The 24219-nt window shown below is 37.0% G+C and overlaps 1 protein-coding gene across 3 annotated transcripts in view; it reads left to right on the top strand.

The window, feature by feature from the left end:
- The window catches only part of eIF2A (eukaryotic translation initiation factor 2A), a 96553-nt gene that overhangs the window by 59842 nt on the left and 12492 nt on the right, over window positions 1-24219 (top strand). For all 3 annotated transcript variants that reach the window (XM_083130040.1, XM_083130039.1, XM_083130041.1), the window contains exons 6-9: window positions 3445-3533; window positions 5257-5407; window positions 12351-12521; window positions 16841-17015. In XM_083130040.1, coding sequence (XP_082986166.1) covers window positions 3445-3533; window positions 5257-5407; window positions 12351-12521; window positions 16841-17015 — 586 coding nt within the window. The remainder of the gene's footprint in view (window positions 1-3444; window positions 3534-5256; window positions 5408-12350; window positions 12522-16840; window positions 17016-24219) is intronic.

The raw sequence follows: 24219 nt of genomic DNA, 5'->3' as shown, positions 1-24219 counted from the left end.
TTTTTTTTTTGCATCTGTTGGGTGCTGTTGGATTCTTTCACTGACAAATCTGATGGACCTGCAGATGTAATGTGCCTTGCACTCGCAATCTGCACCGTATACACCTGGGTTATCAAGGGGGGAAGAGGAAGTACCGTTTGTGTTTGATTAGTTTATCAGCTATTTTGGAATTGGGTTTGTGCACCACTTTGATGTATAGGGGTGAAGGGCTTTCGATATGAGGTTGAATGTGGTGGGATGGTAGGGGGAAGGCAAACCGGTACTTTAGTATTATACGGACTTGTCGCACAACACTTCTGCCACCTTGTGTTCTGACATCAGACTAGGAATGCCTACGGGGTTGGTAGGTCTGTTAGGTTTGGTTATATTAGCAAAAATACACTGAAAAATTATTCAGAAAACAGTGTGTCTGAAATGAGGTAGTCCGTATAATACTAAAGTACTGGCAAGCCACTTATACTTGCCATTGGAGGTTGATTGTGGTTGGGTAGGGTGCCTGACCTGTTCTTCTGCTTTACTGCACCAAGTGGAAAGCTGGGTTTCTGTGTGGCCATGTTTCAGAGCTATTTCAGCGGCAACCAGAGAACTAAGAACAATAGAAGCATGGCAAGCAACAGTGCAACAATTTCCAATGAGGATGGTGGCAGTGACCACTGAAATTAATAGAACTAAGAGACAAAAGCAGTTTCGCGAAAAAGTTAGTACTAGTGCTCTGTATTTATCTACTACCATGTCTCTCATTTCTCAATTATAAATACTTTTATGCATTGTTTTGGTACACATGGGAGATGTACTGTTGTAAATAAATAGTGAAAAATGCAAGGTTGACCAGGACTCTAACCTGGGTTTTTAGCATATTCTGCCATTTGATTCTGTGCAAGGATATACTTTGTCAACCTCTGTGGTAATTCAAAAGCAATGGACCTCCTTCCTGTACCTCTAGTAGGGAAAAATTCTACACAAGTAACGTGATTGGAGGAACAAATCGGGCAAAGCCAGAGTTGCCTCAGTAGCTCAATTGGACAGTGTGCCAAAGCACTAGTTTGAATCTGCTTTTCTCCCTATGTTTCTGCAACATTTTTGTCAGTTGATGCTTCCATAATCTTCGAAAAAAAAAATGCCTTCATGATCAGTAATGTTCAGAGTGGTGTGAGTTCTTGTGTAATAATGAAATACTTGACTTCTTTTTTGTTGTGGAATCTATTAGTTTTAAATGTTTGCTACCGTTATTGTCTTAAGGTAGATTATGCCTTTGTTTCAGATCATATTACATGTCAATTTTGTTTGTATTTTGCTGATAGGAAATCAGGTATATTTTAATAAATAGGTCCAATAAAAGTTTTAAGTTTTCTTCTGAGCATTGCTCTCTGCCAATATGAAGTGCGGAGGTGATCTCTCGGGCTTATTCATCTCCTTTACTACAATGGAGTTAATGAATGTGAGCAACACCATACTCCAACCACCTTTATCCTGTGAACCACTCTCCAGGTACCCATCGATGAAAGGGCACCAAGCCCCAGAGCAGCTTATGCAGAAACATTCTTGAAGAGAGTCTACCTAAGGCCACCCACACTATGAATTGAACTCTCTCTCCTTGTAAATATTCATATATTTTACTATATCTAAAATAATTCCGTAAGTGTTAATGTATTGCTTTAAGAATGTTTAGTTCTAAAATATTGTTAGATTCCTACGTGATCAGTACAACATTTTAAAAATATTGTCACAATTTTACCACAGAATGTGTAAATTACAACCTTGTGTTTGTCACGACATACCTGATTGGGAACTGCATCAGGAATCAGGCTCAGAAAGGAAAGGTGCGAAGTGGCTACTTGCAACACATTTGTCCCTTTGATATATTCTTCGCAATGTTGAAAGAACAAAAATGTTTCAGTGATGGATTTTGAAACCACACAGAAGCTCAGGTATTGGTTCTGTGTGGTTACAAAATCCCCCACTGCACAGTTTTTCAACTTAGGAAATGTGTCCAGGAGCCAACCCAATTCTTGGTGAGGTAGTTACTTTAGCCTTCCCTTGTGATTGATGCCTGTTAGAAACTTAACCCCAACAAGTAGGAAGTTGATTTGCAGAAAGGTTTGATCAATAATTCAACAAAGAACTGTGGAACCTTGTTGTCAACTCTCCCACCCCTGTTTATTGCGAAGGAAGGTGAAAGCAGAAGAAGACCCCACAGTTTCTTGTTTATGTTGTGACACATTGGTCAGCTCACTTGTTCTTCAGAAGGCGTAACCTTCTTCCCAGTTGCCGTTCTGAATACTAGTCATTAGAACAAAAAAGATTTGATTTTTGAATTGATTTTCTTTTGCATATTAAATAAATTCAGGTTCCTAACCTGGTAATTCTTTGTATACCAAAATAATTATCAGTCTGTATGAATCAGCTTTCATCATCATCATCCTTCGCCGTTTCCTGCCTCTTGCTGGGTCGGCATAGAAGTCAAGCCTCTCCATTTTTCCTGGTCTTCCACCATTCCCCTTTTTCCATGGTGTTCCAATCTTGTCCTCTTCTCCTAACACTCTCCATTATCTGCTCTTTCAACCGACATCTTGGTCTCCCTATTGGCTTTATTCCCACTCCTTGTGCATGTAAGCTCTTACTGGTAGTATTTCTGCATCCATCCTCTTCATGGTCCGAATTTGTGCCTGATCTATTCTGTCCTGAAGCTTTACTACCCCCACTGTCTGCCGTATCGTTACGACATATCAACTTGTGAGAATGTTTGTTTCAAGCGTCAACTTCACGTTACAATTACTTGAGAACTACTTGACGTATTACAATGTAACAAATGCCATTCTTAATGAATTTTTCCGTACTTTCAAATGAGCTAAAAATAAAATACGGTTTCCATTTAAAGAAAACTAAGTTTGTGTTGAAAACCATATTTCCTTACGAAGTTGAACGTATTGTGTCCACTAATTTCATTGGCCCCTCTTATACCTATATATCTGTGAAAGCAGTTTTTGAATATTTATTGTTGTTTACGAAATATTTCCGGTGGTACTTCTAGGTACCCCACCCAGTATATTACCTTCTTGCATTTCATAGGTACATCCCTGTTCCATATTAATCATAGAACACTTTGATATAGTCCACCACCCATTTGCCCTCTTCTGTTTACCTTCTCATCTATTCTTCCACTTCTCTCAATTATGCTTCCTAGATATTTGAAACTCTTCACTACCCTCAACTCTTCTGTGTCCACTTTTATTCTTGGTACATTTCTGGCACTTTTCCTTGTTGTTATTACCACCTCACTCTTTTCTGCACTGGATTTAATTCTTGCTCTTCTGATTTCCTCATTCCAACTATCAAGCTGTGTCTGTACTTCTTCTTCACTGTTACCCCATATTACTAAGTCATCAGCGAACAACATAAGCAGTAGAGTGGCAAAAAGTATTCACGTGAATTTGTATTTTCCAGGTAACCAAGGCCAGCCATCATTTGGAAGGTTATTCCAGTATCCTAAGTTTGACAGTTCGAGCTCTCTAGCAAACAAGAGCTTCTTCCAGGTAAATATAAAAGAGAAGTATATAATATTAGTTTCCATGCAAAAATATTAGGGATGGGACCCGGTACTCTATCGGTATCGGCCGATATAGGCATATCGGTTTATCGGTAAAATTACCGATTATTTTACCGATCCGATATATCGATAAATATTTGATAATTTAGTGCAAAATTATGCCATTTTGTTGTAATTTTTATGGATAATCTCCATGCCCTACTTTCTAAAAAAGTAAGTGTCTAAATATGCAACTTCTCTTGCACTGCAGTCACCTTGAAACACACATTTATTAACAAGGTCAATGAACCTTTCAGGTTCTTCAAGGACCGTTTCTAATTTTGTATTGGATCGGTAGAATATCGGTTATCGGTATCGGCAAATTTTATATCGGTACTTTATCAGTATTGGCCAAAATTTCATATCGGCCCATCCCTAAAAAATATATATAGACTTTTGTTTTGCCTTTGCCAACTGAATGATTAAAGTTCAGCCCATGGAACAGATGCTGTCATGGAATTGCAATGTGTAATTGTGAGTGGCAGGAAGTAAGTCTGTTAACAGACTTATTAATAAATAAAAATTTGCAGTTATTTTAATCTTAAAATGCACTTTCAGATTAGCATGCAGTAGGCATTATTCATTGCCTAGTGCTTTTATTTATACTTACTCCTAACACTATGTTTTGAGAGATCACTTCACAAATTTCTTGGGGAGGCGGCACCATGGCGTAGTTGGTTAACTCGCCAGATTTGTAGTAAAATCACAGGTCTCTTGTAGGTCGGATCCCCACTATGGACATAGTAAATGAGATAAGAGGTGCTCTCTCAAAACTTAGTATAGGTAGAGGCATGCACATTTCATTTTTGACGAAAACACAAAATGTGAAATAAAACCCTATATTATTTTTTCATGTTTGAGAAAGGCGTGAAATGGATTTTCCTACCATACTCGGTCACGAAATGATGCAAAATGAACTGCAAAATGTGAAATAAACTTTTAAACACTAAATTTAGATTTTTTTTACCGATGCGACACTTTCTGAAGTCGAATTAACCTGTGAGTTATGCAATTCATGGAAAAAAATATTAATTCTGCTGTGTATATATTTGAGAAACAAAAAGCGAATTCTACACAGGGATATACTTCTGATATCTACATAAAATGTACTATTAGAGGAGAGAAGTTTATTTTCTTTAATAAGTGGTTTTTAATATTGTTTTGGGTAATATTCACCATTTTAAAACAAATGTCAGTTTATATCCTGCTTTCGATCCCAAAATGTGCCCAATTTTTGTACCGAAATCAGATCTTTTAGTGACGAAAAATATGTGGCTCTAAAGTGTAGGTAAAAGTGCTAGACAGTGATTCCAGAATCCCTGGGGGTCATAGTGCACTGTGCTAACCACTATGCCACAGAAGTTTGCATGTACTAGACAATCAATGCTCAATTAACATTGCGTGCTAGTAAAGAATCATTGTCATTAAAATTCAGTTCATTATTAAATTTCCAGATACTTTTATTATATTCATCCCTTTATTTTCTTTTATATAAAATCCAATCTAAAGTTGGTAGAAGTTTCACAAAAATTCATCATGTTCCGTATTCGATATATGATATTGGAAGCTGTCAAAATGTATTAGAAACCTTTGAATAGGTTTAAGGAAGAACACAGATTTTTTGTGATACCTAATATTTTTGCATTGCTATATTTTTTATCTTCTTTCAGGCTGACAAAGTTGACATGTACTGGAATAAGAAGGGAACAGGAGTATTACTTATGACAAGCACAGAAGTAGACAAGTCTGGATCTTCCTACTATGGCAAACAGCAGCTCCACTTCATCACTATCAAGGGTGAAACTGCTATGGTATTGCTCAGTAAGTTGAATTACACCAATTAATACTGAACCAAACAGATAAATTAACATAGGACTGATTTGAACTAGAAGAGAAGGTTTGTCCTATCTGTGGCCTTCTACTGAACTGAGTAACAATGTGACTGACATTTGTGAAAAGTACTTTTCTCTTAAAGTTGAAGTTCAGATGTGTAAACATTTGGGAAGAGCTTGAATGCTTTTAAAATAAACTTAAATTGAAAAATGTTGCACATAGTTTCACTAGAGGTGTTTTTTTTTTTTCCTATAGTTTAGTTGCATAGGACCAGGAGTTTATCCAGAATCTTACCTTTTGGGGGGGGGGGTCAAGGTTATAAAGTAGACTGAGCCAATACCAGGCCTTCAGTATTGGATCTTATCAGTCTGATTTATTTACCAATACCAGTCAATAATTTTCTGCCATTTTTATCATTCGCAAGGTCTGCAAAAAGAATGCCACATGGAATTATCCTGGAAGTTACGCAAAATTTGAGGTTTCCATTGATTTTGTACCAGTATTGTGTGAAAAACTATTTTCAGATTACATTAACAGGTATTTTTATATTCTGGTGTAATTTTTTAATACTTTAAAGAATGCTTATACTTGAAGTGGAATACATACTCACCTACTAATATAACATTCATATTTTGGGAAATGAGAGATGCGGTAGTAAATAATTACAGAGAAACTTAGTACTCACGTTTACTACAACTATCAGATTGTAAATTATACCTAGTCTGGCCATAAATACTGTTACACACTATTTTGTGAATAAATTGAATATGGTTTCAGATTTTTAAATGTTCTTTTAGTATGTTACACTGACATATATTACACACAAATACCACCAATCAGTTTTCAAAATGCCCACTTTTCGCCCTCACACAGGCTCGAAGTCTCCCTTGCCAGGCATCTATTGCAGCATGGATGGTCTTGATGGGAAAGTCCGCCCCTGCTGCTATCAAGGAGCGCTTTTAACTTTCAGTTATAGGGTGTCTCTTCTTGCAGACAGTCCCCTCTAGCTCTGGGCACAGTTTGTAGTCCAAGGTACTGAGAACATGGCTATCAGATGGCCAATCGAAAGTAGAGATGAAATAGAGTACACTGGTCTCCAGTCATCGTCACGTCATCCTTCCCTTATGAGCTGGGGCAGGATATTTCTTGAACATCCAGGATTTATTGTGAAACATTGTTTGGTTCAACAGTGTCACAAGAGGATCCAGGGCACTTCCCACATACACTTTCACACGGCTTTTAAGCCCTTTTCTCAAAAATGAGGCCTGGTGGAACTCTCATAGCTCACCCCCACCAAACCATGACTGAGGAGGGCTGGTGGCATCTCTGATTTTTGGGAACTCTCTCACAAACTTCTCGAGAGTTTGAAGCATACACCCTTTCATTTTGGCGGTTAAAACTTTATTCAGTGGTGAACAATTTCTTATCAGTGAAGAGAATCCTGCAATGCTCATTGGCAACGTACCGCTGCAGAAGCCATCTCGATTTCAGTTCCCTCTGCTTCTTCACTTGTGTCGTCAGGAAATTTCCAGTACTCCACTGGTAAGCTCCAATTCCAAGGTCTTCATTAAGTACCCTGAACATTGATTGTTGTGAAATGTTCAGCTTCTGTGCCATTATCACTTGCTTCTGGATGGGATTTTGGCGGATGCGAGCCACCACTGCTTTAACAGCAGCAGCTGTTCATACGGTGTGAAGTCGACCAACTCTTGAGCGATCTTTCATGCTACCAGTATCAGTGAATGTCGGGATTGTCTGATACACAAACCTTTTGCTGATCTTTGGGATTTTTAGGGGCTGGAAAATCTCAGTGAGTGACTTCCCAACCATATGCAGAGCAATTACGGCTACTATGTTTTCATATTCGTCCCACTCCATGCTAAGCACAAGAACATACACGCTTCCTCTTGTACAGCTGAACACACAATGATCAGGAGTGAACTTCAGCACAAGCATGATTCATGAGCCTGACTACTGGATGTACAGTCCAAGCCGAAAGTTTGTAACAGTATTTATAGCCAGACTAGGTAGATACTCTAGTTTGAACTGCAATTAAGAATTAACCAGTAAACCTACAAAAAAAAACGAGTTACATCAAAATTTAGCTTATTCAATTCTGCTTTAATGTATGCTAACCAATTTTTTTTTTCGAGTATGCCTTATATTTTTTAAGTCGTGAGAACAAAAAAGGAGCGTTTTTTTTTTAGTTTTGCTAATGATCGCTCTTTTTGAAATTCTATAAACCAAAAACGGGTTGTCCGATCATGATGAAATTTTAGTATGGTGAAGGCAGAAAGGTTTTAAACATAAATCTTAATTTTCAGATTTTAAAAATTTGTCAAAAAACAGTTATCATAAATTTTGCGAAACAACTTTTTCTTAGTATTGGGTAGTCCTACAGATACAAAATTGATCTTGTTTTCAAGCTCTTGGCATCTGTTTTTAAAATCCATTATCACTGTTAATTCAGACTGAGAAACTGATTTTATACAGATTTTTATTCAGCGGAGTAAAGATGAGCACGGAACGTGGCATCACGTCACACAGCGATATCCGTTAACCTTTTGACGCCCAAGCCCTTTTTCAATAGTAAGCCTCGGGGTACCAAGCCGATTTTGAGCAAAATGCAGAGTTTCAATTAAATGAGAGTAGATCGGAAGCTAATTGCCCTAGAGAGATGAGTGATATACCGTTGTACGCAGAATGAACCAGAGATTCAGACTATATGAATTTTTTGCAAATTCGGCGTATATGTGGCGGGGGGGAGGGGCTAACTCTCAAAATTCCAAAATTTGGAAAAAAAAATTTGGTTCCCCCACCCTCCTCCCAAGAAAAAAGTACATGACAGTGTCGACATGCACATGGAAATGATCGCTGACATGTAAGGAACACAAAAATATTTGAATTATCATCATATGACCAATGTAACTTGAGTTGTACCCCCAAAAGAAATGGTCGGCACGCCACTGATTCAAGCTTCAAAATGCAGCGGTAACTTGAAATGACTATAGCTCAGAAACTAAATGCCCTAGAGATATGAAAAATATACTGTTGTACGCAGAATGAATCACAGATTTAGACGATATATAATTTATGCACATTCGGCGTATATATGGAGGGGGAAAGGGGGAAATCTCCTGAAAATACTTTTTTTTTTTAAAAAAAAATTGGGTTTCGCCCCCCGAAGAAAAGGATATGAAAAGTTCAAAATGCACATAGAAATTATTGCTGGCATGTAAGAAACAGAAAAATATTTGCATCATTGTCGTATGACCAATGTAACTTGAGTTGTACCCCCAAAGGGAATGGTCGGCACGCCACTGATTCAAGCTTCAAAATGCAGCGGTACCTTGAAATGACTATAGCTGAGAAACTAAATGCCCTAGAGATATGAAAGATATACCGTTGTACGCAGAATGAATCACAGATTTAGAAGATATATAATTTATGCACATTCGGCGTACATATTATGACAATATAAATAATACATTGTCATAACAACATTTCAAAAAGGTTAAGCTAAGTTCAAAGTTCTACATTTGTGCAATATTTATAATAAGTTAGTATTACAGTTATTTTTGACTGGCAATATGAAAAACAAATATCTTCAATCATATGTGTTCTTTCAGACAAGAAAGATATGATATATTCAAATTTATAATTAAATTTATTGAAATTGTGAACATTTGCATTGGCATCAAGGTTAATATACAAAGGTCAACTCTGTAAAATTGTTCAATGTATAATATGATGTCATACTTGGTATTTTGTATCAACATTCAAAAAAAATGGTAATTGTAATCATTAGATAAGTATATTGTAATATACATAGTAAAATAGCTGTAACAGAGCAAATATGTACATTTACAACACAAACATTCAAGCTGTTAAGCACTTATGGACAAAAATATAAAACAAAAACAATTGAAGATAACACATACTAAAAAATTGGGCTTGAACTAGTTGCTCTGATACTAGTAGTCTGTGACTTGGTGGGAAGCTCAAGATGGAACAAAGATAAGTACAAATTTAGCATTATGGAATGGGGATATATTTGTACAATAATTGTTGCTTTTAAAGCATTAAACTTGGCAATGTGATAATAACTTGGATGCTTAAGTTATATAGAAGCCTTTTATGACTTGAATGAACTTTGATCATGATATAATCTGATAAAGATTCGAAAGTTGTGGAATGACATTGATATGTATAATAGATGCCATGTTGAATTGGAAGCAGTGAATAAGTATCTGTTTTCATCTTCCTTAAGGGGCTGGCTTGTGAATGTTACAGTTCCTCAAATGAGTGCTTGGAGGAAGGTCGCATAGAGTGACACTTATATGTTCTACGTTTGGAGGTGATTTGAGAAGATGATGAATTTCGAAAACTGAAGCTCAGAATTGTAGATACAAAGACTTGCTTTATCCTGGAAGGAGATAACAAAGATATATATATATATATATATTTATATATATATATATTCTTATGTATAGCATTGATATCTTATAAATATTCTTGTAAACAAAGGCATAATTTGATGCCATTGTAATTTTTGTTGTTTCTAGTTTTTTCTTTAATTTTTATCAATATAATAATTATAAAGTTATCAGTATATGTAAATTTAAATTTCCTTTCCAATATAGCACCATAGCTACTACCTATTGTGCTGATACTGAGTTTGTATTATACTGACAAACATGGTTAAAATATGGAGGGGAAAAGGGGGAAAATCCCCTGATAATACTTTTTTTTTTAAAAAAAATGGGGTTTCGCCCCCCCCCGCGCCCCCCCAAAAAAAAGATATGAAAAGTTCAAAATGCACATAGAAATTATCGCTGGCATGTAAGAAACACAAAAATATTTGCATCATTGTCGTATGACCAATGTAACTTGAGTTGTACCCCCCAAAAGGAATGGTCGGGATGCCACTGATTCAAGCTTCAAAATGCAATAGCTCAGAAACTAAGTGCCCTAGAGATATGAAAGATATACCGTTGTACGCAGAATGAATCACAGATTCAGACGATATATAATTTATGCACATTTGGCGTACATATGGAGGGGGAAAGGGGGGAAATTCCCTCAAAAATACTTTTCTTAAAAAAAATGGTGTTTCCCCCCTGCCCCCTCACCCCGAAAAAAATGTCAAAATGCACAAAATGCAAAATTAATGCAAATTTGGTGTATATATGGAGGGGGAAGGGAGAAAACCCCCAAAAATTATTTTAAAAAATTGTCACTTCACCCACAAAATGTCCTCGCACTTGGGCACAAAACGTCACCTACGCACAACATTCACGGACGAAAAGCTAGAACGTAGTGACAAATGAGCGCCAATTCTTGCAGCTGCTTGAAATTCTATTTTTAGACAATGCTGGGTAACCCCTGTTGCCACTTGTGAAAAAAAACAAAGGTTTCCTTCAGCGTGCTTCGAAATTCCATTCTCACAACGCAGATTCAACAACCAGTCTCCCCCCGTCCCCCCACCTCCTGCTTGCGCCCTCACGGAAAACTTTCATTTTGACATCGGATACTGATAAACAAGCTTCCTTCGAAAGCACTTAGCAGGAGGGAGTAAAAAGCATTGCTTTAGAACAACAAAGCCAGTCTTCCTTTGCCGGCAAAAAATTGACCTTGAAAAGAGATGCAAAATAGAAGTCCCTTTCCCCGCCTTTCCCCCTCCATTTTCATGAAGACAAAAGAAAAATGCAAAAAACCATTTCTGTTAAATACATGTGTTAGGAACAATATAAAAAAATAAAATCGAAATTCTAGCCAAAAATAGAAAAGGTATAACGTAAAAACTACGACCTTGACACAGCGTCTCGATTGAGATGCTTGGTACCCCGGGGGTTACTTTCGGGTATCTCGTTCGAGACGCTTGGGCACCAAAAGGTTAAACCGTGGAAACTGGCAGGCTTGTACTATGAGTTGGTGCTTGCTGTGTTGCCACGTTCCCCGCTCATCTTTACTTCGCTGAATAAAAATCTGTATAAAATCGGTTTCTGAGTCTGAATTAACAGTGATAATGGATTTTAAAAACAGATGCCAAGAGCTTGAAAACAAGATCAATTTTGTATTTGTAGGACTACCCAATACTAAGAAAAAGTTGTTTTGCAAAATTTATGATAACGGTTTTTTGACAAATTTTTAAAATCTGAAAATTAAGATTTATGTTTAAAACCTTTCTGCCTTCACCATACTAAACTTTCATCATGATCGGACAACCCATTTTTGATTTATAGAATTTCAAAAAGAGCGATTGTTTGCAAAACTCCAAAAAACTCGCCCTTATTTTTTTGTTCTCACGACGTTAAAAAATATAAGGCATACTCAAAAAAAATTTGTTAGCATAGATTAACGCAGAATTAAATAAGCTAAATTTTGATGTAACTCGTTTTTTTGTAGGTCTACTGGTTAATTTTTAATTGCAGTCTAAACTCTAGTATCTATAATTTTTAATCCGATACTAAGTATTAAGTTTCTCTGTAATTAGTATTAACATTTTTTTAAAAAAATTGTTATAATTTTCAAGCAACAGTGTCTGTATCGGTGGTAATCTGTAAGAGTATCTGTTCAAGGTGGTATGTGGTCAGCTGTAGCAAAATCATTAAGAAAATGATCATAAATTGAGATTTTGTAAAAAAAAAATGTATGGCTTCAGAATTTTTTTAAATAAAATTACTTATAATATCTTACAAAAAAAAAGTAAAGTTTAACCGTGCATATAGCACCGTACCGTGAAGGCACATTTAGAGGATGTGGGGCTAGGTCCGAACATATTCTCGATCTATGCCATTTTGGAGGTGATGTGATCAGCACCGTGCTCCAGCCACTTTATGCGGGGATAATGTACAACAATATATGTATGTATAATATAATGTAAATAATATTATACAAGAACTTCCTGAATTTTACTTTTTTTTCACAGGTAAAGAGGGACCTATTTATTCAGTGGCGTGGAGCCCCAAGAGCACAGAGTTCTGTGTGGTGTATGGTTTCATGCCAGCCAAAGCTACATTGTTCAACCTGAAGTGCGAACCAGTGTTTGAGTTCGGAAGTGGACCAAGAAATTGCATTTACTACAATCCCCATGGGAATAATATCCTTGTCTGCTGTACTTTGACATTTGCAATTGTTTATAATTGTAACGTGGTGTAGTCTGTATCTAATGTCAGGTGATTTACTTCTGAGAAATTTTCAGTGTGAAGATTTTTTTTTTTTTTAATATGCTATATGTTCTGTATATATTACCGATGGGGCAGATTAATTGGTACTTGATTGGTATCAGTCCATATAGGCATTACCGATAATTTTACCGATCTGATATATCTAAATAAGGAGAAACTAGTACTCACTTTATCCACCAAACTGTTTTTCTTCTTCGTTCTATTAATTTCAGTGGCCACTGCCACCATCCTCATTGGAACTTGCTGTACTGTTGCTTGGCGTGCGTCTTTTGTTTGTAGTTCTCCTGCTGCTGCTAGGTGCGCTGTTGTTAACTGTGCATCTGGGTCCATGTCGTCTGCTATTTCTGGGCGATAACTGTTGTAGTAGGGGAATCCAAGTGTGGTGCGCCTGTCCACTATCGATGTTTAGCTCGTGCGGGAAGTGCATTATGGCGTGCGTTTCCTTGATTTTGGTGTCTACGAGCATGTGGGCAGTGTGTTTGACTTGTACCTTTTGAATTTTATGGCCATTGTATTTGATGTGTTTAGCAAGACCATTGGTGGGTTAGGCTTTTTTCGCATCTGTTAGGTGCTGTTGGATTCTTTCATTGACAGATGTGATGGACCTGCCGATGTAATGTGCCTTGCACTCGCACTCTGCATCATATGCACCTGGGTTATCAAGGGGGGGAGAGGAAGTATCGTTTGTTTAGTTTATCAGCTATTTTGGAATGGGTTTGTGCGCTACTTTGATGCCATATGGGAGAAGGGCTTTGGATATGTGGTTGGATGGTAGGGGAAGGCAAATCATTTATATTGGTTGTTGGAGGTTGATTGTGGCTGGGTTGCTTGTATTGTGGATGGGTTGATTGTGGCTGGTTAGGGTGTCGGACCTGTATTTCCACTTTACTGCACCAAGTGGAAAGTTGTGCTTCTGTGTAGCCATGTTTCAGGTCTATTTCAGTGATGGTGGCTATCTCTTCTCGTAGATCCTCTTCTCTGCAACAGTAGGAGAAGGCTCTTCAATAAAAGTTCAGCCACACATAACTTTCTGTTTAGGGGGATGGCTAGAGTGAGCGTGTATGTACTGGTTGCTTGCATCCTGTTTTCTGTAAACAGTGATTGTGAATTTGTTAAGTGCACGGCTGATGGTGATGTCCAGGAAGTTGATCTTACCATGTTTCTCTTGTTCTACGGTGAAGTTGAGCCTGGGGTGAATGCTATTTAGCTTGTTCACTAGAAGATTGAGTACTTCTGAATTTTTGTATATGACTATTGTGTCGTCCGCGTACCTTCCATATCGGATGTATTGTAGTTCTGGAGTGTGGAGTATCTCTTTTTCAACCAGGTGCATGACGATGTTGGCTAAAGGAGCTGATAGTGGATTGCCATTGCAAGGCCCTCGGATTGATTGTAGAATTTATCCTCAAACTGAAAGTAGTTGTGTTTTAGACAAACTTTCAACAGCCTGGTTGTCTCTTGTACCTCTAGAGCAGGGATTCTGTTTGTTGTCAGCCATCTTTTAACTGAACGCAAAGCTAGGTCTATGGGGATTGAATTGTATATATGTACTATGTTAATGCTGGCTAATTTTGCACTGTCAGTTTGCAGTTGCGGAACACATACAAGGGGCGATCAGGATGCTCTGACCCTAACATAGAAAGAGCGGCAATAGGGTTTCAATATTTTTTTTTTCAACATACTCCCCTGCAACTCCAATGCACTTCTCCCATCGGTGTTCCTTTTCCTGGATACCTTGCAAAAAAAAAATCTTCTGACTGGTCCTCCAACAATTAGTCCACAGCCCTTATCACCTCAGAATCATCACAAAATTTTTGCCCACTAATGTCATTCTTCAAATGTTTGAACAAATGGAAATCACTGGGGACCAAATCTGGGGAATAGGGTGGGTGGGGCAGCAATTCGAACGATGCATCTGCGATAGCGGCCCTCGCAATGCGTGAGGTGTGGACAGGTGTATTGTCCTGGTGAAGGAGCACACCACGCCTCTTTTTCTTGATGGAATCACGTAATTTCTTGATTAGGTCACTGTAGTATGTGCCAATTATTGTTTGCCCTATTTGTAGATAGTCCACAAGAAGGACGGACACCCTTGCAGTCCCAGAAAATTGAGGCCATAATCTTCTTGGCTGACGTTTGCACCTTGAACTTCTTCGTTGGTGGAGAATGTGGGTGTTTCCACTCCATGCTTCGTGATTTTGTTTCTGGGTCGAAGTGATGGACCCATGTTTCATCCATAGTTACAAATCGGGCAAGGAAATCGTCTATATCAGCACGAAACTTGTCAAGAAGTTCTTGACTGATGAGCACTCGGGTGCGCTTCTGATCTGGGGTGAGGTTTCGAGGGACCCATCTTGCAGCATTTTTTTTCATTTGCAATTCCTGGGTAATTATGTTTTGCACAGTGCCATATGACAGGCCACACATCTCGGCAACATGGCGGATAGTGACTCGACGATCCTTCAGCACGATATCGTGTACTTTGTTAATGTTTTCGGTCGTCATGACAGTTTTTGGTGCTCCACCTGCATGTTCATCCTCACACGACTCTCTCCCACAATTAAACTCACGACACCATCTCTTCACCATACTGTATAAAGGAGCAGTGTCCCCTAGTGTATCCACCAAGTCCTCATGAATTGTGGATACTGTCCACTTCTTCACAAAATATTTGATCACCGCTCTCACCTCAGTTCTCTCCATTCTGGCACATTGACACAACTTCACTCAGTTAAACCCCTGTAAAAAGAAAACTGTACGTTACTCAGACTTGCAATTCAGAATGAAAGCATATAAAGGATCACTAAACAATAACAAAATAAAAAAATCAATCATAACGTCATTCCTGCTATGTTAGGGTCGGAGCAACCTGATTGCCCCTCGTATGTTAGTTTGTTGTTGAACTGAGATATTTTGTTTTTTAGCCAGTTTGTTAGGTGGACTGTGGGGTGATTGAAGCCAGCTATTATAAGGTGCATGGGGATTCCAGGTTTATGAGTCTTGGGAATGCCATAGGCAATGGCAGATGAAGGGTGGGGGTTGAGAAGGAATTTGTGGTCTCGTTCACTGAGTATGACACTAGATTTCACTGCATTTTTCACAATTCTGTTGTACCTGTCTGTGGGGTCCTTTGTGATGACACTGTACGAGTCACTGTTTAGTTTGTCTTTTACTTTCTTTGCATAATCTCCCTTATGCATAATTACAAACTGGTTCGTTTTGTCGGTTTTGCACCAATAGTCATTCATGTAGAGCCATTTGCCAAAACTAGAGAGGACTAAAGTGATTTCTTGGTGCACTGGGTTGGGTTTCCTGGTTTCACTGCTGGATATCACTTTTTGAAAAATTCTGTCTGCTGATGTTCGGATGTTTTCTGAATCTTGGGGTTTGGCGGCAAAACAAGCTGCTTTTTCCGCCACATATATGAGGTCGAGGGTGGGGGCTTACTGTTTTGTACGTTGAACTTATCGCCGTAGGCAAGGAATTCTTTGAATTTGCTTGGGATCGAGAGATTCGACACATTTACGGTGTTTTTTCCTTGTCCACCATCCGGGTTGATCATACTCTCACTCGGCTATGTTCCTGCCAGGTGGTGAAGTTTGTTGCGGAGAGACCTCGTTTCTTGGTTTTCCAAGATCTGCAGCAAGGCATTGATGTTATCCTTTGCATGCTCCCACCTTGCAGGTGGTATTGTGGCTTCCAGTCTATTTCTTTGTTGTTCCCACGTGTGAGACAGTCCGCGAATTTCAGCGTGATTGTCAGAAATGACGGCAGATAGCGCACTTTTTGTGAATTTTGAATGATGTTCTTCATTATGTAACTGCTATTTTGCACTTTCCACTAGATGAACTTGGGAAAACATATATCTGTCTTACAATTTAGTGCAATATTGAGCCATGTTATAATTTTATAAGTAAACATGCAAATTCCATTCTGTACTTTTTTTTTTTAAAGTAAATGTATAAATATGCACAAGCTTGATTCATTTGGTAACATTTGGTAAGGTCAAAGAACCATTTGGAACTTTATGTTAGATCGGTAGAAATGTAGGTTATCAGTAAATTTTATATCTGTGCTTTATCAGTCTTGTCCAAAATTTCATATTGGTCCATCAATAGCATATATTGCATGTGGCTGTTATACAAAGTTAGTTGAAAATCCGGTATGCTTTTTCAAACATGCTCTTTTATGTATTATCTTATTTGGTTTATTTTCCTTAATGTGTAGTCACTTGTTATCCTTGGTGGGTTTGGTAACCTTCGAGGAGCAGTTGAACTTTGGGATCCAGTAGGAAGAAAGTTGGTAGCTAAGATGGAAGCTCCTGACACGACACAGCTCGAATGGTCTCCTGACGGGGAGCATTTTCTCACGGCAACCACAGCACCTCGACTACGGCAGGGAAATGGGTACGTCAATCTTTGTTGTTACTTTCGTACATCCACCTGCGTTTTGAAGGTGCATGCTTGTTTTGTCCCCTCATAAGGCAGCCATTTTGTTTAATTGATGCTATGTTTGTGGCGAGAAATTCATAGAAACTTTAAGGATTAAGGTACATGTGTTGCAATATTTGTTATTTTCTGCTTTGAAACAAAACAAATTCTGAATTGGGTGGTCTGGTAGTGAGCCCTGGAGTTGAGTACGAAGTTCTAGAGTGGGTGGAATAAGTAAGGGGCAGATTTTTAGGTGCTAAAAATAAATTTTTTTATGTTCTAAAAGTAGCAGAAATATGTAACTAAAAGTAAAAATTATTTTCATTCATTCAAAATGACTGCCTGACCCACTCTTTTTCATGTTCACGCATCTAATTTTTTTCCTCTTTCTTTGTAACACTGTGGGAGATAGTATTTACGTACGTATTGTGACGGGAAGTTTTCAGAGCCCGATTATTTTCTTCAGTGGGATGTCCGCTGCAACAAATATTCTAGTTAAATCTAAATAATATTGTGATCACTTAGAGCGTCTTTCATTTGAACATATTGGGGCTCCAGTTAGCATTTGTTGTGAATGCAGATGTAAAGCTGCATCACTTGTGTCCTGACAAAGGCTGGGAACTTGTGAATGCTGCTGTACATAAATTGCCTTACCACATGGTTGACAAAAAAATGCTGGCGGTAGTGACCGGGATGCTGCAGAGTTCCAAATAGGATAGTAATTTTCTAACGGAATGCATAGTTTGTCTATTTTATGCATGAACTTCAAAATATGCAATCCACTAACCGATGAAATCTTGCACTCTTCCGTAACACTCCGGTAAAGAGCAGTAGTGATGTTTTGGAGTCCAGAATAGGATAGTAATGTACTAATTTACTGCATATTTTGTCTATTTTATGCATTAACATCAAAATATGTATTTACACAAAGATTTCGGAAACTTTATTTTTCTAAAATGTCTAAGACATGTACATTTTATGTTCTTTCCCTAGAAATATGTTTTATGTGCTAAAGGTAAAATCATGCATTTTTATGTGAAACAAGACTTCGCAGATTACATTGCAGCTGTAAGGTTGGCACTCCTACTGAGTATGGCCAACTTCTGAAGCAACAACAAAAAAGGTTTTACCTAAAAATATACTCCCTAGTAATGAGTCCTGGAATGGGGTAGTGAATTCTGCCTTTGATCTCTGTTCCCTGATCAAAGTTAATAATTTTGCATGGTTTATGAAGATTATTTATGTTGTTTACTATCTGATTAAAAATTGTAGATACCCGAGTTTAGACTGCAATTAAAAGCTAACAAGTAGGCCTACAAAAAAGAATGAAAATTTAGCTTATTCAATTCTGCGTTAATTTATGCTAACCAATTTTTTTTTAGTACAACAAAGAAAAGTGCCATATTTTAGTTTTGCGAACGATCTCTTTAAAATTCTATAAATCAAAAACGGCTTGTCCAATCGTTATGAAATTTTTATATGGTACAGGCAGAAAGGTTTTAAACACAATTCTATATTTCCAGATTTTTAAAATTGTCAAAAAAGCGTTATTTTCAATTTAGGAGAACAACTTTTTTCTCAGTTTTGGGTAGTCTTACAAATACAATATTCATCTTGTTTTGAAGCTCTTTGAATCTGTTTTTAAAATCCATTATCATTGTCAATTCACATTGAGAAATTGATTTTATACAGATGTTTATACAACGGAGTAAAGCTGTACGTGGAACCTGGCAACACTGCACACAGCGATGTCCGTTGAACTGTGGAAAACTGCAGGCTGTCACTGCAAGTCTATGCTTGCAGTGTTGCCACATTCATCGTACATCTTTACTCTGCTAAATAAAAATCTGCATAAAATCAGTTTCACAATGGTAATGGATTTTAAAAACAGATTCAAAGAGCTTCAAGACAGACCAATATTGTATTTGTAAGACTACCCAAAACAGAAAAAGTTGTTTAAACATTTGTGTTTAAAACTTTTCTGCCTGCACCATACTAAAATTTCATCACGATTCCCATTTTTGATTTCTAGAATTTCAAAAGGAGCGATCGTTTGCAAAACTAAAAAAAAACTGCCCTTTTTCGCGATGATTAAAAATATAAGGCATACCCGAAGAAAAAAAATTGGTCATCATAGATTAATCCAGAATTGAATAAGCTATTTTTTTTAAAAAAAAATTAGGCCTGCTGGTTACTTTTTACTTGCAGTCTACACTCGAGTATCTATAATTTTTATCCAATAGTAGGTTTGTTTTCTGCACTTTTTAGTTTGCAGTAATGCGGTGAAGTATAATATTTCGGTTTGCTTTGCATGAAGCAGCACAGCCAAAAGTCTTGTCCACAAGTGAATATAGCACCCAAAACAACACAAGACAGTTCATTAGCTACCACTTCATGTACACAAAATGTTCATGGCAAAAGCAATATATTTACAATAAATATAATGTACATAGAATAAATATTAATTATGTTACATAAAAATGTATTATAAAACAAATTGAACATTAAGGACTGAGAACTTAAGTTACCAAAATAGAAGTGAAACTGTTGTTAGGAATGTAAGATTAATTGGTTTATAATTTTACGTTGTTAGGTTTAAAGTTGATACCAATTTTCGAGTTTTTTGTTAGGTTAGGAATGCTAAGTTTAGTGATGTTAGCATTTTGATGTATTTTTTGCTACTTGAGTGTGCATGTAGGGCCTTCCTGATGGCGCAGGGGTAACGTTGTCGCCTTGTAATCAAGGGGTCCCGGGTTTGATACATGGTGGAGGCACATAGTGGTTCGGATCCCACTTTAAACTGTAGGTCCAGTCCCAGTTAGTCTTACTGTACATAAAGTGGTTAAAACACCAACTCAATCAATTGAGTGTGCATACAACCATTTTTTACTAGTAAAAACTGTGAAAGTACTACGACATAGGAGGTATTTTTTTCTTATGCAGGCTATACTTTGGGATAAAATATGTGTGTTATTTGTGGCATCAATGTCCTAAAACATGTTTTACATTACACAGAACTTCGAAATTTATCAATAAAAAAGAATTTGACAGAATTCTCGAAGGAATACATGCGAGTCATGGAGTTCGGTAGTGAGTCCTGGATTTCTGTATTAGTTAGTGAACCTTATATTTTTGAATCGGATAGTAAATCTGTTGTGATATGATATTATGTATAATCATGATATAATCAAGCCATGAGGAAGAATAACAAATATGTTCAATAGCCTGTTGTTGATTACAATAGAGTTAGAAGAGATTCCTCGGGTGCCATGTTGTGTAAATGTTGAAAGATTATTAAACGTAGTTTGTGTTTTATGTACAGAATATATTTTATTGTGTCGGTCCATGTTTAACTTGTGCATAAGCATGATTAATCACTTGGAACTAGTGTTGGGTGATATATCAGCCAGACAATATATCATGATATTGAAAAATATCGTGCAGGCAATATAAACTAGATGATATATCGTCAGGATATTTTGGTGATATATATTGTGTCGGCGATACATATCATGTTGGCAATATATCGTCATGATATTTGGTGATATATATCATGTTTGTGATATATTGTCACGATGTTTGGTGATATATCATCATGATATTTGTTGATATATATTGTGGAGATGATATATCGCTGATACCACGATAAGGAAATAATATCATATTTATGACAGATGTGGTAAACACGGTTTAAAATTACTTAGTGAAATTTGAATTTCGCACTTCCACATTGCACAATTTAATGGTTAAATCCTATTAATTTCGAAGATCCACTGTCTTCATTCACAAAAGGGTACGGCGTCTGAAGCGGAGAAGGTACCGCCTCACTGCTTTGTTTGTTCCCGAATGGTGGGAGTTGCAATTGCTCCTGTTCGGTGGCGCTGCTGTGCGTATTCTGGTTTGCATCTTCTGCTTCCTGCTGTCACGTGGCGCTGCCGGGTGGTGGTTGGGGGTTCTTGGCTGTGATGTTCCTGTTCCCCATGTGGCTGGAGGGGGGTTGAGTATGTGCACTGCATCTTTTCTTTTTCTGGTCAGGGATCTTTTTGAGGATGGGGTGCTAAGTCGGGTGTGCCTGTCTATTGTCCAGGTTCAGTGCTGGTTTCTGTTGGATGATAGCATGGGTTTCTATGACAGAGCCAGTTGGGTGATGTATGGATATGAAGGAGATGGTGTGGTTAGTGGAGTGGGGGTGTTGAGAAAGGCCTGCTTCAGACGCCGTACCCTTTTGTGAATGAAGACAGTGGATCTTCGAAATTAATAGGATTTAACCATTAAATTGTGCAATGCGGAAGTGTGAAATTTCTAAATTTCACGTTAAGTAATATCATATTGTATCATTTTCTTGTAGTTCACGGTTATTACAAGCATAAGAAAACGGTTTTTCGTTGTGACGTTTCAGGAGAACAAGCGCTCCCTTCATCAGACATTTATTTATATTTTGACTAAAAGATACAGTTATAACAATGGTTAGCAATTTTTTAAACAAAAAGAATCCATTATATAATGAATGTTGTCAATGTTACATTGTTGTAATATAGCAACCTAACTGAAAAGAAGCAGTCTGTTTTATTTTTATTTCAGATAAAAAATTTTGATCACCTTATTTCTTATTTAAAATTATGAATCCCAAATATCAGGTAATTCAAAGTCATCATTGTTTTCACAAAGTTTCTTGATGTTTTCTGTTACATTAAATTGTAAAGATGGTGGCTTACTCCATTTGTAAAAAAGAAAACTCCATAATTCTACAATGCAAGGAATGCGTACATACAAGAAAAACTATGATATTGTATCGTCTGGTGATATCTTCTTGATGATATATTGCAATACCAAATTTCCGATATTGTCTGTCCCTACTTGGAACGTTTCAGAATCAAATGCTCATTCCATTACATTGTCCATGTACAATTAACGTAAAAGGTCTTATTCAATTTGACATTTTAGGATGTAGTATCTTAATCTCCCACCAGAACTTATGGACATTTAAAGAGGTTAGAATCTGGTCCACCAAAATGCCACACCACACTCCATGAAGTCGAATTATTCTGCAAATTGTGCAAAATTCTAAGTTTTTTCGTTACTTTCCTCCAGTTTTGGGCAAAAACTTATTTTGTGATTACGTAACATGTATTTTAATATTTTGATGTAATTCTTGAATATTTGAAATTAAAACTCTTGGTAAGTTGATGCATATACCGGGTGGTGCACCTAAAAGTACCACCGGAAATATTTCGTGAACAACAACAAATATTGAAAAACTGCTTTCTCAGGTATATAGGTATGAGAGGGGCTCATGAAATTAGTGGACACAATACGTTCAACTACGTAAGGAAATATGGTTTTCAACACAAACTTAGTTTTTTTAAATGGAAACCCCCATTTTATTTTTTTAACTCATTTGAAAGTACAGAAAAATTGATTAACAGTGGCATTTGTTACATTGTAATACGTCAAGTAGTTCTCAAGTAATTGTAACGTGAAGTTGACGCTTGAAACAAACATTCTCACAAGTTGATTCGTATGTTGTAACATACATATCCCCCTTTTGACGCCATTCTTGTATCGTAACAAACATGTTACTCTTCTCATGGTTGCCCATCCCCCCAAGGCCCATGCACTCCCCCCCAAAAAAAGGTAGCCCCCCTCCATTTATGCCGAATTAATTACTCAAATTATTTTTGTCTGACAAAATTTGAGGAAAAATATGATACCAGAGGTGACAAATTTTTGTCCGGGGGGGGGGGAAGTACCAGGATAAATGTACCAATAATAATAATATTAATAATGGCTTTATTATTTTTATTATTATTATTATTACTACCAGTAGTAGTAGTAGTAGTATAAAAGACGTTATTATCCTCATAAATTACACAAAAAGAGGGTAGAAGTCTGTGCTAAACCATTTGTTTAGAACAAACGATTTGAAATACTTTTTCAACGCCATCAATTTCACATTAGCTAATAATTGAAATCAAGCACACAAACTGTATTTTTGAATGGCAGAAAATGAATGATAAATGCATTCCGAAGATACATCTGTAACTTTCATGAAGAACATATGTTTTACACATATGCAACATGGAGCGACATAAAATAGAAAATACATATGCAACAAGCTAACACTAAATTGTATACATATTCAAAGCTTATTCAATACAAATACACAACACATATTATTTAAATACATTACATTACAGAAAACAAGTAGAATGCGAGCGAAGCGAACAAGAACATTTTTAGATCCAATTTTTGCAATTAAAGACAATATTGATTTAATAGGCTGCAAATAATTTCACTGAACGCCATGGCATTCTCTCTTTTACAACTTTTTTTTTAGATCATTTGGTGCGCATGGCCGACTCCCGCTGCCCCTAGCTACATCTCTGAACTTGACAAAAACAAGAAAAGCAGATAATGCGAGCAAAGCAAGCAAGAAAATTTTACAAAATGAATTTTTATTTGCATAAAATTTGAAATCGAAGGTGTAATTGCTCCTCTGTGTCCCCTGCAGGTGCCCTTGGCTGTCAATATTTGTCCCCCACTTGCTACCCTAGAATTGACTTCCGTCGAAGGTTGGGGGGCAATGACCCTCTGCCCTCCTATGGTTGCGTCACTGTATAATACAGACATATTTAAGCAATATATGTTTACTTTAGATACTTTAGGCTCACTGCCATTGTTAGTCAACCTTATTCTTCACAGTTTGTCTGCTCAACTAACCTTGTATTAATGCGAATACTACGCCCCCCTCCATCCAAACCGATTCTAAAGGCATGAAACCCCCCTGCGGGCACCCCTGACTCTTCTGCAAACTATGGCTTGTGCTTAGGAAAATTGTTACGTTCCAACAAACTGCTGGTTACAATAAAATGTGTAGTTTATACATGAATAAGCTTTGATAAATTATCTAAAAGGTTCTGATACATCTTTCGGAGTTAACAAATATTTGTTAATTAAAAAGTATAAATTTTAAACATTCCGCCATCAGTTGCATACATAAATGTTAGTACATTGTCTTTCTAATTTTTAATTGACGTTCATTCATTTACGTCGTAATTTTTAGTACATCGGAACAATCAACTTTTCTCATTTGGTCATGACAAATCTTGTTTTCAACTATTAAACTTTACACCTTATACATTTTTATTTCTTTCTTTCAAATTGATTTATCAAATTTATC

This window comes from Lepisma saccharinum, chromosome 10, assembly GCF_977018435.1.
Source record: "Lepisma saccharinum chromosome 10, izLepSacc3.1, whole genome shotgun sequence".
NCBI classification, from domain to species: domain Eukaryota; kingdom Metazoa; phylum Arthropoda; class Insecta; order Zygentoma; family Lepismatidae; genus Lepisma; species Lepisma saccharinum.
This window is presented reverse-complemented; position numbering and strand designations above follow the sequence as displayed.